Source organism: Halictus rubicundus, chromosome 16, assembly GCF_050948215.1.
Source record: "Halictus rubicundus isolate RS-2024b chromosome 16, iyHalRubi1_principal, whole genome shotgun sequence".
NCBI lineage: Eukaryota > Metazoa > Arthropoda > Insecta > Hymenoptera > Halictidae > Halictus > Halictus rubicundus.
In genome coordinates, this window is record NC_135164.1 from 4,154,474 (window position 1) to 4,169,081 (window position 14,608).

A 14,608-nucleotide genomic window follows, 5' to 3' on the forward strand; every position below is an offset into this window, starting at 1 on the left:
CAATTGATGTAGACAATTCTCACTTGTTTCTATAGTAAACGCGTTCTTGTTTCCACAGTTGCACACAACGGAGTTCAACACAAATTGTGCTCTCTACGAGCTGTACACGTATGCGGGTAAATACAACGAACAACTGATAGTGACACTGGAGGAGGACGAATTCTCACAGAAGCAAAGATTGGCATACAAGCTCGAGCAGGTGCATAATATAATGGCAGCGGACAATCCCTGATGTACCATGAACTCTATGAAGCACATGTCAAAGCCTGCCCGCCAAGAGTTACCCTGCTGAATGCTTGACCGCAGTTAGGTATTCTCGAGGAAGCACCAAGAGGACTGGCCTATCTTATAATCGATCGTCTCAGGTTTTCCGTGCAAGCCAGTTGTCTCAGCTTAGTACGCGAATCGAATACACAATTACAGAGACACGTGCTCATAATACACGCATGTACACGTACCCACAGAAACACACACACGAACACGTGCATGCAGACACGTACATACATACATACACACCGACACAAAAGAAGAAACTGCACAACGGACTGCTAAGCCAGAAGCTTCACGGGGGGAAGTTCAACGGAAAGACTAAGTGTTGTTTGGAAATACGTGTGAGAATTCAAAGAATAAAAAGTCTTCTGAATGGTCGCTGGCAGGCGGGTGTGTGCGACGATAATCAGTGCGCACACCACGCATAACTGTACATAAGATACCAAAATCACGATTAATTGTAATAGAATTATTCGATGTGCGGCGGCCACACCGACCGGCGGCCAAGACACGCTACAAATAAACAAGGCAAACAAACCGCATACAACCAGGAAAGAAAGAGAAACAAAAAAAAAACGAAGATAACGAACGGAAAATAATATCGCCAATGTTTCGCGGCCGCGATCAACGCCGCGAACTGGTCGGTGGACATATAGGGTTTTAAAACGAAACGAAGATTTCAAACGGCAAAAAAAGTAAAAGATAGACATTAGTGATATAAGTGAGAGTGAACGAATCGGCCGGTCGATCCCGATTGTTTGTAAATGTGTTTAAAGAAGCGATCGATAATGCCGCGCGCCATCGTCGGGGGATCGGCGATTTTTAACGAAGAAACATTTCCATCCACCGCTATTAGCTGAAATTTTTTGAATTACGAACTGACGAATTTTAATAAATAAGATGATTAACGATTAACGATGATTAATTAAACATTATGGGTATATTATATATACATGGATGGTATGTCGTATTGTATATGTGTACATATATACACTTTATACCGGCGCAAAAAAGTATGTGTGTATGTATATGCAGTATCCGGGAACGTGCGCGCGTACAGTATCGGCGCGGACACGAAGAAAATCGTTTGTCGGGGGTCCTACCGATTCGAGAAACATCGCTCGACCATGATGTCGCGTGAGCAAGACGGAAAACCCTTACGAGTCCATTCGCATAACGCGCGCTATCGTCAGCTTCTTTCCTCGATCGATCGCGCACGTATCGCCGTACTGTACGTACGCGTTGCATTACGCGTATTATTTATACTTACATGCATTCAAAACGGATAAAAATGGAAGGAGTCATCCGCGAATCGGAGACAGACTGTGTATTAGTTGATAGGTATTAATCTATAGACTATGGCCGTGCGCGAGGCCAGCTCGATGTGACGGTTGTGTTGAGTGTGCGTGCTTCCCCTTCCTTGGTCTCCAGCTCATTGTTCCATTTTATTATTAAACGTTCATTCTCATTGTCGTGCATCATTATCACCATCATCAAACATAATTCTTCGCCCTATCATTGTCGCTGTTTCATAATCATCCGGAATCCCCCTTATCCCCCTGTCCATTTATCCTTGTGTCATTCTCCCTCATCGTATTCAATGTAGTTAAAGATATTGTCCACCACTATCGGCGCCTCCTTCTACTCTTTCTGATCATCCTAGAAACACACAAACACACACACACATTGTGCCACTCTTTCTCTGTCTCCTTCTCTCTTACTTCCTGTCTTTTCCTCTCTGTCCCTCTCTTTCTCTATTTCTACACTACCCCCTTGTAATGCTTCAACGCCTCCGTCGTCATGTTGTTGTCACTCTTAATTATTGTAATATATAATGAATAACGATCACTGTTGAGTATTGTCTGATTGTAATACATTGATATTGAATTGATATGAATTGATAATCATTAATTAAAAAGAAAAAAAAGCGTAACATTTAAACTCTGTGGATGTAGCCATATTGGTGTGGGTGGGAACGTTCAGAAGCGCTGATGCGGATGAGAGTGGATGCGGGAGCCGTTTGCGGGCTGACAGTACCCAAAAAAAAAAAAAAAGAAACCTGTTTCTCCTAGAAACGTTTTACCTGCGCGCAAATGTTAACCACCCTCGTGTATTCATTGTATCTATAACAAAAGGGGATCAACGAAAGAAAAGAAAAAGATAAGAAGAAGAAGAAGATGAAGAAGAAACGAAAAAAAAAAGAATAATTGACACACCAAGAATTTTCGGGAACCTGTATGTACGGTGGTACCGTCTGGTCGTATCTCTTCCAAGCTCATTCTACGTTAAACTAACCAACCACCTTTGTAAACGCACACCGAAGCGGAACCCCGGCGAAAGGGGTTCCCGCCCGCATTGACTGCCACTGTATTTAGAGCCGCGTAGGTTAGTTTCAACGATCATTCTCACATGACCGTGACAAGAATTCATATCGCCGAGGGGGCTCGAGCCTGCCGAGCCACCTTCGAGGGTGCTGTCGACGCGAACGGCCTGGTAGCGAATGCGAGAGAACCGTTTTGTGTATACGCGTGAGTGTGTCCCGTGCGTCAATTCAATGTGCAGTTGTAAGTGGAGAAAGTATTTATTGCTCAAAAAACATCGGAAGACCGTGTGTGGAAAGGTAAGGCAGCAGGGAAAGATACGGAGTTGGTAGGCTACGGGAAAGGAACGGGGGAGGGGACAAAAAGGAAAACGGTTAAACGGACGCGTTAAAAACGTGGGCGGCGAACGAGCGTGGGCGAACAAAAACGAAAAGAATAAAGAAAATGGATCGCAGACAGGGTACTCCGTCGTGTCACGAGAGGTTCAAAGCAGAACAAGAAAAAAAAATGAAAATGAAACACTAGACAGAATTTCACATCGTTCGACCGTTAATATCACTACCCGAGAAAAGAAAAAAAAAGAAGTATATATAACGAACGATTAAATAAAAGAAAAAGATGAAAAAACGTAAGAAGGAGCGAAGGACTCGCAGCACCCTCCCCCGCGCTCGCCGACTTCAAAATGGTACTAATAAACCCAAAGTGCCTCTGGTAGATTTTTGGGCATAAGCTTGAGTAATAAAGACTACATAGCGTTTACTATAAAAGCACGATTACGACGCGATCGCTGATTGTAATAAAACGATGATAATAATAATTTAAAAAAAAAAAGAAAAGGAAAGAAAAGGGGAGGAAACAAATGGAAAGAGGGAAGGAAAAAAGTAACGGTAAGGAGAAAAGAACGAATGGGAAGGCAAGAGCGAAAAAAAAAATAGTGAAAGACGTATGGAAAGTGAGGAATCGGAGTGCGCGTACGGACGGTGTACGCGCGTTCGTTTCTTCGATTGAAATGATTAAAAAAAACACACATACACACACACACACACACACACACACACACACACACACAAGAAAATAATGTGAAAAAAGCAAACCCGAGAGCCGGGCGAAGTGCGGGCGTACCCGGGTGTACGCGGTGCGTACGCTAATTACACATTTAGATAGGTATACATATAGTCGGTAGCCTAGTCTCTATGTCAGTGTCTGCCCTGAGTGTCTTTCCCATGGTGTATCCCTATAAAGTGCGTGTACCTTGAACTCCTGGCAAGCGGACGTGCATTTCCCTCCCCGTTCCTCGTGTCCCGTATCGTTCAACCACCCTTATATATCCTCGCCTGAACAGTCGATTCGTCATCCCCCCCCCCCCAAAAAAACGAAATCACGAAAACGAGAAAAGGAGAACGCTCCTCTCCCTTCTACCAACGTCCTCCTTGCGCCAACTTATCACCCCTTCCACCACAGAATATCATCATTATTATCATCATCGTCATCGGAACAAAAAAAAAATACCACTGCCCCCCTCCCCCTTCTTCGTAACGCGTTTAACTGTGCTCACACATCACGCGTCCTTCGCCACACTACCGATCGGCACGTTTTGCTAAGTAAATATTATTATTGTATCGATGGTTCCTCATTAATTATGGAATGTACGATCCCAATTTGTAAAATTCAACTAAGTAAGGAGATGTGTATCGCCGTATCGTTCGTGCGTGGCTTGCTGCCCCCGGCAGTCTACTCTACCGTGTGTGCTGGGATCGTGTTTCCGGAGAACGTGCGCCTCTGTCGGATGCCTCTGTCGATGGGTGACCGTGTACGCATGAGAAATACTTAGCCGTCTTCTCGTTTGTCCCGCTTGTATCCGCTCGGATAATTACACTTTGATACTCGCCCGGTCCCGTCGCGTCGCGTCGTGTCGCGTCGCGACCGTCCCGACGACGGGAAGAACGAAAAAGACACACGAGGGTTCGAAGAAAAACAAAAAGGGGCCGACAAACGAAGAAGACGAACGAGAATGAGTGTCTGTGGATTGTGCAAGACTGAGAGAGGCAGCGGAGGGAGCTTGCCAATCAATCCGGGGTCGCTCCCTCGCCGCTCGTTTTTACGTCATAAACATTAATTATGATTATACATAAAGAAGAAGAAGAAAAAAAAAAGATAAACGCATCCAGCAAACACGATTTTACGTTACGTTTAATAATAGTCATGTTCCTTTCCGATCAATAATTATTATTAATAAAAATCTATATCAACCTTGCTACATTATTTTGTACTTGTTTTTTTTTAATCTTAATATATTAGATAAATATAAATATATATATATATAAATAATGCCGTTTTTAAGTTATCCGATCTTTATTATTATTATTATTTTTGTATAAATGTGTGATTAATAGTACGGATAGTGTAATAATTTTGTATGTTTATTGAACCAAAAATAAATATTATTGATAAAGAATCGACCGTCGGCCGTGTGTGTTCTTTCAACTTTCCGTTTCTTTCTTCAACGGACTGGTCACCTCCATCGCCTCCTCGGTTTTCTCCGGCGAGGGCTTCGATTTATACGAGCGTAGACTCTGTGGGCCGATCGTGCTCAGTATCACCGGCAGCAGAAACAGTCCGTGCCATATGCCGAACAGTATCACCAGAATGAAGATCCTCAGGAACGCGTGGAACACGTAGCTCTCCGAGAACGCCATCATCGAGAGCGCCAGCAACGTGGATCCAGCACCATACGCAACAGCCGCGCCTATGTATCTCACTGCAATGTGCGCTCTCTTTGTGCGATCCTCGCCACCGGTCTCGGATGCAGCATGCACGAATGCATGGGCGACATGAGCCGCGTAATCGACGGACAATCCGATACCCAACTCGAGACCTAGAAGAACAAAGAAACAGTCAAACACGGTCGCAATCTTTCACGGTGAACGGTCAAAGAAACATTCCTCACCGATGCAAGACGCAATGTCTATCGTCAGTCCCCAAAAGTACATGAACCCGCAGACGTTCAACAGCGTGAGAAGAACGCACAAGAAGATCCAGAAACACGTCTGTAGCTCGGCGATCAATAACCCTGTCATTCCCATAACACACACCAACGCTAACAGAACGTTCCGTTGGACTTCTTGAGAGATCAATTTGTCGGTGGTCCAGAGGCTGAACACTTCGCTCCAGACCGTCACGAACCCATCGATTCCGGCTTCGCGAGTCATCCGTACGCTTTGATCCATCGCTGGTATCCACTGGTGGGGAGTGAAGAATCGTTTGAAGACGAAATCTATGGTGCTCGCTTTGATCTGCGGCGCTTTTTCCCCGCATTTCAGGTCCCTTTTGAAGCGGATGTTCCTCTGGTACTTGCCACCGTTTTGACTGAATAAGAACTTCGATAGGTAATCGTTGAATTGGGTATCGTTGAGCGTTGTGGTTCTCAAATCTAGAAATTAAAGTCTCTTCCATTAGCCTGCTTCGACACTGTCTCGAGAGTTCATTGACGTTAACGAGTATTGCCAACCTTTTGCATAATAGACCGATACAAATTTGGCGAAGTCGTTCGGCCACGGATTCAAGCTCTGCACCGTTGACAAATTGGTGAACGTCTCCGTTAAGTTCAGCAATTTCGGAAACTCGGCAGTGTAATTGAACTCTCCCATGAGAATGATCGCTTCGTAGCCACGACTCGGATATTCGCGATGGTGTACGCTGTAATACTTGCTTAGGTATGAACTGTTCGGTATGAACCAGGCCGGGTCGAACCACTGTTGTAACCGTAATATACCCATAATACCCGCCGATGCGGCTACAACGGTTACTAATACTATCAGTATTTTCCCAGGTATCGTTAAAACCACGTTTGTATATAATTTCGTGATGAACTTCGAAGCCGGTTCCTCTTGCGAGCTAACGAACTTTTGCGTAAAGTTTTCGTGTATGATCCACGGGAATATCGAGTTCCTTTTGCTCTCGATACGTTTAGCGTCCAGAGTGAAGAAGGCAACGTAAAATGTGATTTGCAATAAAAATGTCAGTAGCACCCCAACTGCTGCGTATATACAAAATGACTGGAGGGATGGTAATATCTGGAGATGTATGTATAATTATTAAACTTAATTGTGTACGATCACCTCGCAGACACCGTAGATAGCACAAGCTTACCGTTGATGCGCCGATAACAAATGCAACAACGTCCGTAAGAGAAGTAATACTAATAGCTGACCCTGCGTGTCCTAACATTAAAGCTATTCTTTCTTCCAATGGCTTCTTTCTGTTCGACTCGTGCGCGTGTATTTCCTTCCAAGACGCCATAATCAGAAAGTTATCGTCTACTCCAAGAGCCAACAAAAGAAATGGTAAAGACGTGTGCACTGGCCCGTAAGGTATACCAAGCGCCGAGCATACACTGATTGAAGTTATGAATGCGCCGCCCACGCACAGAAGACCAACGCACGTGAGGTAAATCTACAGATAATTATACATTGCAAACAGTGACGCTAAGAAAATCTTTTTATGCAGGGTGATCGCGGCAACTGGTTGTACAACCGGAAAGGTTGGTACAACCTCTAATTTTCAGCATATTGTACGAGGTTTCCGCTTGAGTTCAATAGGATTAGTTCCACTTCAACTTTGACTTTCAGAATACTTCGTATAACTATGCTATTTACTTTGATGGAAAACTTACTCGCCATCCCACCCAATTGTAATCGGAAAATATGACTAGAACATAGAAGAACATCAAAATGAATCCTATAGACAGTATATCCATATGTCCAAACATTGTCACATATGTTACATCCCCAAAACTTCTGCCAGCTTCATACCATATGGCTGCGGTATGGTTTGCATCTTTTTTATTGCTTAACAGTTTCGCATTTTTATGCAATAGATTCAAGTAAGACAATTCCCATTTGAAAACTTCATCTGTAGCCTATACATTGAACACGAATTTTTTTAGAAATAAGCCATCCTGATTTGGTTTATTAAATTGTTTATTATTGTTCATATAAAGTTCAACAAATATAAAATTATAAATATGTATATATAAAAAATAAATAGTCATAACAACAACTTGAACTACAAGAACTGATTCTGTCTAAGATCGAAAATATCATAATATATTGGAATCATTTTTGTATAACAGACACATACTATAAATAATTTGAGCAATATTTCAGCTAAAAAGAATATGCAAACTGATCTTGACAAAATCATCTGAAATATTAAACAAGGCCCAAATCAAATGAAATTTAAACAGCAAATTCTTTGAATTATACAAGTATCTGTAATAACATTTGCATGGAACACTCTATACACATTGTAAGTTAATAAATGGCAGTGTAACATGGTTAAATTTATCAGTTCCTATACAGACATTATGATTTAGGCCTTTTAATGAACTTACCTTACCCAATCTGCTGTTCCAACATCGTTGCCAAAGTTATCCATGTCCACTTTTGAAAAATTTATGTGCACTGCCCACTGTGTTTTCACAGCTGTTGCTGATATGATTTTACCTTGTTCATCTCTTGTTATCCCACCCAATAAACTCGTAAAGTTCATAGGATGCCCTAGGGTAGGGCTAATTTTTGCTCTATTCACATCTCTGATAATCTCTTTATTTGATTTTTGACGAATAACATTGCTGTCGTAGTCCCAGATATCCACTAGACTAGACAAAAGGCAAGCCTTTGGCAAATTATCGACTATATTACAATATAATTTAGGATCAGCATGAACCGCAGGTTCAAATTTAGTACTATTGATTTGCGACTCGGGTTCCATGTCAAAAAAATCATCATACTCCTCGCTGCGCTTTGTTCTCCTCGTAATACCTGATATAACAGGTACTCTATGCATTGAAGAAAAAAATGTTCATTTCCATTTCAGTTAACTGCATTATGTAGAAAAATATTCTTACTTGAAGCACACATCTGTCCATGCAACATAGTCAGCAGTTTGTAGAGCAACAACTTGCTTTACTATTTCGTTCAGCTGGAATTAATTAAATAATCTCCTTACTTATCATTGTACGAGTAAACAAATATATCTTGTGCTACATATACTAATGTCCAAGAAAAAAAGATAAATACCGTTACGAGAATCCCTGGTTCTAACACATTATCAGCTGTTAATATCATGCTTTCCATTCTCAACCCTTGCCCAAACTGATCGATCATCCAATCTGTGTCTCGAACAAAATCGGAATCTTGTGGAATCCATAGTCTCATAGGGTTTTTCTCTTGGTGGAAGCAATGTAAACCAGAAAGAGAAAGTAAGACTAACACAATACTACAGACGAGCCATTTTAGTGGCTGCCGTGCTATTTTTAACCCCAGTCTAGACAAAAAAAGAATTAATTTTAGAAGATTCTTATTTCATAAAAACTCAACAATGAAACAATTTATCTGTGGCAAGGCAATTCGGTAGTCCTACCTAAGAGGAGTAAGAGGAGTAAGAAAATATCTAATGGGGATTCTTGGATATTATCAGTTGCTGACGAGTAGGAGATTCGAGGGTATACTTAGGTTTGGTGAGTAAGAAATTCATAAGCTATATAATCACATATAAAAATAAAGGAATTTTAGGTTTCCATAGAACTATATTGACAAAAGTGCATCGAACATTATTTTAAACAAAAATGTTCGACATGGATGGAACGATGCTCATTCAAAATGAACGGCTCAAAAACGCGGGAACTTCGAAAGCTACTCAACATTATCTCGTAACTTACCCGTAGAAAAGGTGTTCGACCGACTCCGAAATTCGTAGCGGTACGCGTCGTAGGTAACTTCGAAAGCTCCGTCTGCGAACGACCCTCTCGTCGATTTCCATTATGTCAACACTGAAATTGAATCACACCACCGTGGTACTTCTGTGTTTCATGTTTCGAATTTCACCCACGAATCGCTCGGACCGTAAAGAAGCCAGCCGTGCCTTCGCCAGGAGCGTCATTCAGCTTGTGTTGTCGGTTTCTCGGTCTTGGTTACTGTGCTTCGCGACGGAGCGGAGGAAGGACAAGGGTCACCTAACCTCTAAATCTGACGGCCGATTAGATAGACGAACAGATATAGGACAGCGAAGACGAACATGTCTTCGAAGATGACCGCGATTTGAGCGAACCGGTCTACAGAGCTCTTGTAAAGTTTCAGCTCGACGAATACGCGATTGTCACTTTCCATTTCGATTGTTTCGATGCTTCACTTATCGCTCGCTCGAGTGCATCAGATCGTGCGTCACACTTACATATGTATGTATTATACAGGGTGATCCCGTAGATGGAGTACTGAGAAGCAGTGCCGCCACCAAATGATCACAGCGGGAAACATGTACACATATTCCCTTCTCCTTGTACTTTCCAATTCACAGATACACGCGTACAGCCGTCTACGCTGCAGTAGTCGTCATTAACCTTCCAATGACGGAAAACCGACCACACCGACACTCGAGTGTAGCCAAAAAATGCTTCTCCCGTCGTGATGTTTGGTGGCGGCACTGCCTTTGAATCTACGGGATCACCCTGTATATGCACATTCATTCAGCGGTCTTCACGCCTACTGACCTACACACTGTTACATATTAAAACAACCGTCGAACCTGACGGAGCGCCCTCAACGAAATTTTTGCTATGTTTAAAGGAACATCACCGATTTGATCAGTGCTTCGTTCTTTATGTTTGTACCTTTACGACCAGCACTGTCGAAGCGAATGAGTGCCAAGGTCTTCAAATTACACTGGAAGGCGAACAAGTTTTTATACTTGAATCTCAAGTTTAAGTGGTCAACATTGACTTACGCGGGACACTCCGAATGAATTATCATCTTAATCATTATCGAGAGGAAAAATACGTCGATGGAAACGCGTGCATAGTAAGTAAACAATGTTCTTGCAGATGCAATATTCTAATGTCGGGCGTTTATTGAATGCCACGGAGTTTCTTAATGAAACTGTAAAAGTTAACGAAGTAACTTTGCGCATCTGAGGACGGAAGTACAAAAGGCTCCAATTTTGTTGGAGTAAATTCTTTGAAGAGCGATAGTGAGTAAACAATGTTCTTGCAGATGCAATATTCTAATGTCGGGCGTTTATTGAATGCCACGGAGTTTCTTAATGAAACTGTAAAAATGAATGAAGTAACTTTGCGCATCTGAGGACGGAAGTACAAAAGGCCCCAATTTTGTTGGAGTAAATTCTATTCTATTCTATTCTTTGAAGAGCGTCCAAAATGGCGACCGCGGTCCTCCGGGTCCAATATTGTTTTGCACGCTATCGAAATTTCTTTTATCATCGCGGTAACGTTATCAAGGCGATAGCAAATCTTCTATACAACGTTTCTTTGAAAATTAGTAGGTATAGCTCACCAAAGATTCCTGAGAGACAGATTTACAGAAAGATCAGTTTCCTTTGCGCCGGTTGGTCACCAACTGAGGCCGTTTATCCTGGCAGTGTGCTTCTAGGAACGGTGAAACTTGATGTAATGAAGGATTATTTATTGGCCTTAAGCACGTAACACCGCTCGAACACACTGTAATCTATAGACACCGGATACTTATCGATTAAATACAATGATAGTGAAGATTCGAGTAAGAACGATTTTCACGTATGCCCAATACGTGTCCGTCGCTCGAGTAAGCAGAATCGACGCTACTACGCGGAGTAATGCGTATGCACATTGCAGTCTGCGAAAGAACGAGTGCAATTAATTTCTTTTGCGGTTTCTTTCATGTCTAATTATGAATTGGGAACCATGAGGGTATGCATATACACGGTGGGCCGATAAAATGGATCGTACGTACTCCAACTCCTAAACGCATTATCCGCCAGCAATTAGTTAATAAATTTTTAAATTCTATAGCCCGTGGCTAACGATTTTTTTATTAGAGCTTTCAAACAGTAATAGCAATTTTTATCCTAGACGAACAAGTACAGTAATCCAATAATTTCTTTAATTTAAAGTACAAGTACAGTAATCCAGTAATTTCTTTAATTTAAAGTACAAGTACAGTAATCCAATAATTTCTTTAATTTAAAGTACAAGTACAGGAATCCAATAATTTCTTTTTTTAATATAATCTAATAATTTAATAGTATAGTGTAATTTGGTTAATAATGACCTATATTTGCTTATTATTGTTCTTGGATACTATGAATATTATAATAAATCTATCACTTACAAAAGTGGAAAAAATGCGTTTGTCCCAAGGATTTATCCTTAGATTTGATCCTTGGTCTCATCCTTAGTTTTTAAACTGACAACGCTTCATCATTTGTTTACGGACACGTCGAGAAGCGAGATACAACGTTGTAATCAGTCAAGTACATGAAATTGATAGTTGCAACGATATGTAACGAGCGCTTGTATATGACAATCGAAACAAATGAAGAGGCAGTTCTTGAATAAACATTGCTATCTCGTATTCCTATCATGATAACAGCTTGTTCAACAAATCTGTTTCGAGTTTAAAAGCAGCTATCAAATGATATTGATCAAAATATTCACGATACACAATTTTACTTTATAAAAAATCTTCTATGCATTACGTCACTTATGGCATATTACGCATACCTCGATCAATAAATCACAGTTTCACATAGCTATATGTAATATTAGTATGACAGAAAGTATGCTGATTGTGCTCGCTGCTGGTCACGTTACAATGATGCGATAACATTCTTCAACTTCGCTCTATAATGTCGCATTGTCGACGCTGACATGCGCTTTGTGATCATAACGTCGTTTTTATACGTTCAAAGATTTATACTTCTAATTTACGCTCGGTTTTTCGTGCTGAAAAATTTAGTTACATATTGACACTTGCACTTTATTTCGCTGATCTATAATCGAGATTTCAAACGTTTCCTAATAATTCATAGTAACTGATGACAATACGTTCTTTATCAAATTCTGTACACCTTAATGACCAGCTTATTCGAACGGTCCACAAATATTCAAAGCAGATATGTGCTCCCGGCGCGGCATTAACTCCCATTCATTGTAATTCCAAGTGCGGCACGGTGTTACATTGACCTCGCTTATCATATCGAGCGGCCACGATTACGTAACGAGAGCGGTGCATAAGAAATGCACATGCTCGAAATTATCGCGACATTCAGAACGCGTCCATGTAGTGGAGCGCAGACATGGCGAACATGCAGATCAAGATGCAAAGTTCAGCGGCGGAGAGTATTGTTTTGCAATAACGGTGCGGATTCCCGATCTCCATGTGCGCCATCGTGTACAGTATGCTAACTATCGCGAAGCAGGGAAGAATCGTTCTGGCCACAGGAAACGACGGTGACGTGCACAACCATATCGGTGTAATTAGCAGATAAGGGAGCACAGTTCCAAGATCGTGTTGATGCGCGTTTCGGATGCGATCCACGTCTGGATGCCCGCCTCCGGACAGACATAAAATTATATTGGGACCTTTCATCCACATCCTATCCTCCTCGCTGTGAATTACCTGGAATATCGATCGGAATGAAGCGATCCAATTAACCGTTCGAGGACCTCCGGAGAGCCTCCGACTTATCTCCTCTGAAAAGTAGCGGGACGCTGCGCCCGGGATCAGGCTTAAAATTGTTTCGTTACGTTGACGAGGCTCAAAGTTCTTTTGCTACTTTCTCTGAAAAAGGGAATTTCGAACTAATCTTGACGTTAGAAGGAAGTTAGAAGGCTCGGCGTTCTACGCTCCGAAATTTGTTGAAGGTGCACGGCCATTTCTCTTTTTCCGTATTAAAGACTTTCAGTATACTGTCAATATATTGCTCCTAACTTGTTAAGATTGTTAACACTAGATTTACGGGACCCGTCAAAATGACGGGTTTTATGTTCTTTAATTTACAATTATTGTGATTGTGAAAATGCATTTATAGGAAATTTATTTAACACATTTATTCCTTGGAACGTGTATTATAGTAAAAGCCTGCTAAAAATCTGGCTGAATATATTCTTGGTATTTTTATAAAATAATCCAAACTGGCCACTTTTAGTGCTCCGTAAATCTAGTGTTAAGGAAGAGCAAGTGAAAGTTGCGTGTGGCTAGAGCGTCTTGTAATCGACGACGGCGATTTTTATTTTTCACAGAGACCCGCAGTCTAGTAATCAATACCAGTGATAAAAATTTAATCAAGTTACAGACTTAAGACCACGATAACAGTCGGACAGAATATAAATACCGCGAGGTGGGGCAGCGTGAACAATGTAAAAACAAAGAAGATTTACCTGTCTGCTTACGCGGATCCTACCGGTGAACCACGACAAAGAGATCATCTTCAAAACAAGTACGCACGACCACCAGGCGTAAACAGTCCACAGTTCTTTCGCGTCGCGTGCAAAATTGTCCTCCATTGTTTCGTCGTCGTCTCGCCGACTTTTCTTCGAGTATTGGGAAGCAGAACGCCGAGAAACGTCTCCCGTTCGGCTATACTCTTTTTCCTTTCAACATCCGGTTCACGGGAACGCGAGCATTATTCCTCGATCTCGCCAGAGAGACGACAGATTCGTCAACGTCTCGATAGGGCGACGACGTGCGAGGTAGGGATAGGGAAAACAGAATATCGCGTTATTAGGAAGTTGCACGGCGCGGAGAGAGCGTGGTTGCGAGGCGGAGTGAAAAGTAGTTGTTGCCGAAAGAATAGGGTGGATGGGACCGCGTTAAAATTCTCGTCGCATCGATTCACTGCCGGTGGCTGCTAGCAGACGACTGACTACCTCGAAAAACCGGTGTCCTGAACGTGATCCGGCAGCGTCGGCCTGCATTTGGAAGTCAAATCGACACGGGCCGAAACACGGACGCCGCCGATCTCTCGGCGGCGGCGGAGCACGTTTCCGAAATGTCGGGGCATTTGTTTTAAACTGTCTCTCCCGTCTGCTCCCGTTCGTCCGAGGGCACGTGTTAGAAAGAATTATGTGAGATCTTCGCCGAAACATTTCCTAAAACTTCTTACCGTTGCGATACAAGCTACAAGTACCGTATCGTCGCACAGTGGGGTATTTGGCCCGAAAAGCCGGAAAAAGTTATTTAAGC

At 42.1% G+C, this 14,608-nt stretch overlaps 2 protein-coding genes across 4 annotated transcripts in view; one reads left to right on the forward strand and one right to left on the reverse strand.

Moving 5' to 3' along the window:
• Plexa (plexin A) overlaps positions 1 to 3,648 on the forward strand; it is a 470,402-nt gene extending 466,754 nt beyond the window's left edge. For both annotated transcript variants that reach the window (XM_076801867.1, XM_076801866.1), the window contains exon 12: positions 59 to 3,648. In XM_076801867.1, the coding sequence (XP_076657982.1) occupies positions 59 to 232 (174 nt within the window). In that variant the 3' untranslated portion in view covers positions 233 to 3,648. The remainder of the gene's footprint in view (positions 1 to 58) is intronic.
• Positions 3,649 to 4,800: 1,152 nt separating this feature from the next.
• On the reverse strand, positions 4,801 to 12,661 carry LOC143362065 (patched domain-containing protein 3). 2 transcript variants are annotated; one of them, XM_076801898.1, is made up of 10 exons: positions 12,145 to 12,661; positions 9,313 to 9,423; positions 8,672 to 8,918; positions 8,500 to 8,573; positions 7,989 to 8,430; positions 7,264 to 7,509; positions 6,741 to 7,043; positions 6,100 to 6,664; positions 5,539 to 6,021; positions 4,801 to 5,466 (listed from the first exon to the last, which is right to left on the reverse strand). In XM_076801898.1, exons 2-10 carry the CDS (start codon positions 9,411 to 9,413, stop codon positions 5,072 to 5,074), a joined length of 2,856 nt encoding a protein of 951 aa, XP_076658013.1. In that variant the 5' UTR covers positions 9,414 to 9,423; positions 12,145 to 12,661; the 3' UTR covers positions 4,801 to 5,071. The 2 variants fall into 2 exon arrangements, with proteins under 2 accessions (XP_076658013.1, XP_076658012.1); XM_076801897.1 differs by lacking the exon at positions 12,145 to 12,661 and adding an exon at positions 10,940 to 11,524.
• Positions 12,662 to 14,608: the final 1,947 nt, after the last annotated feature.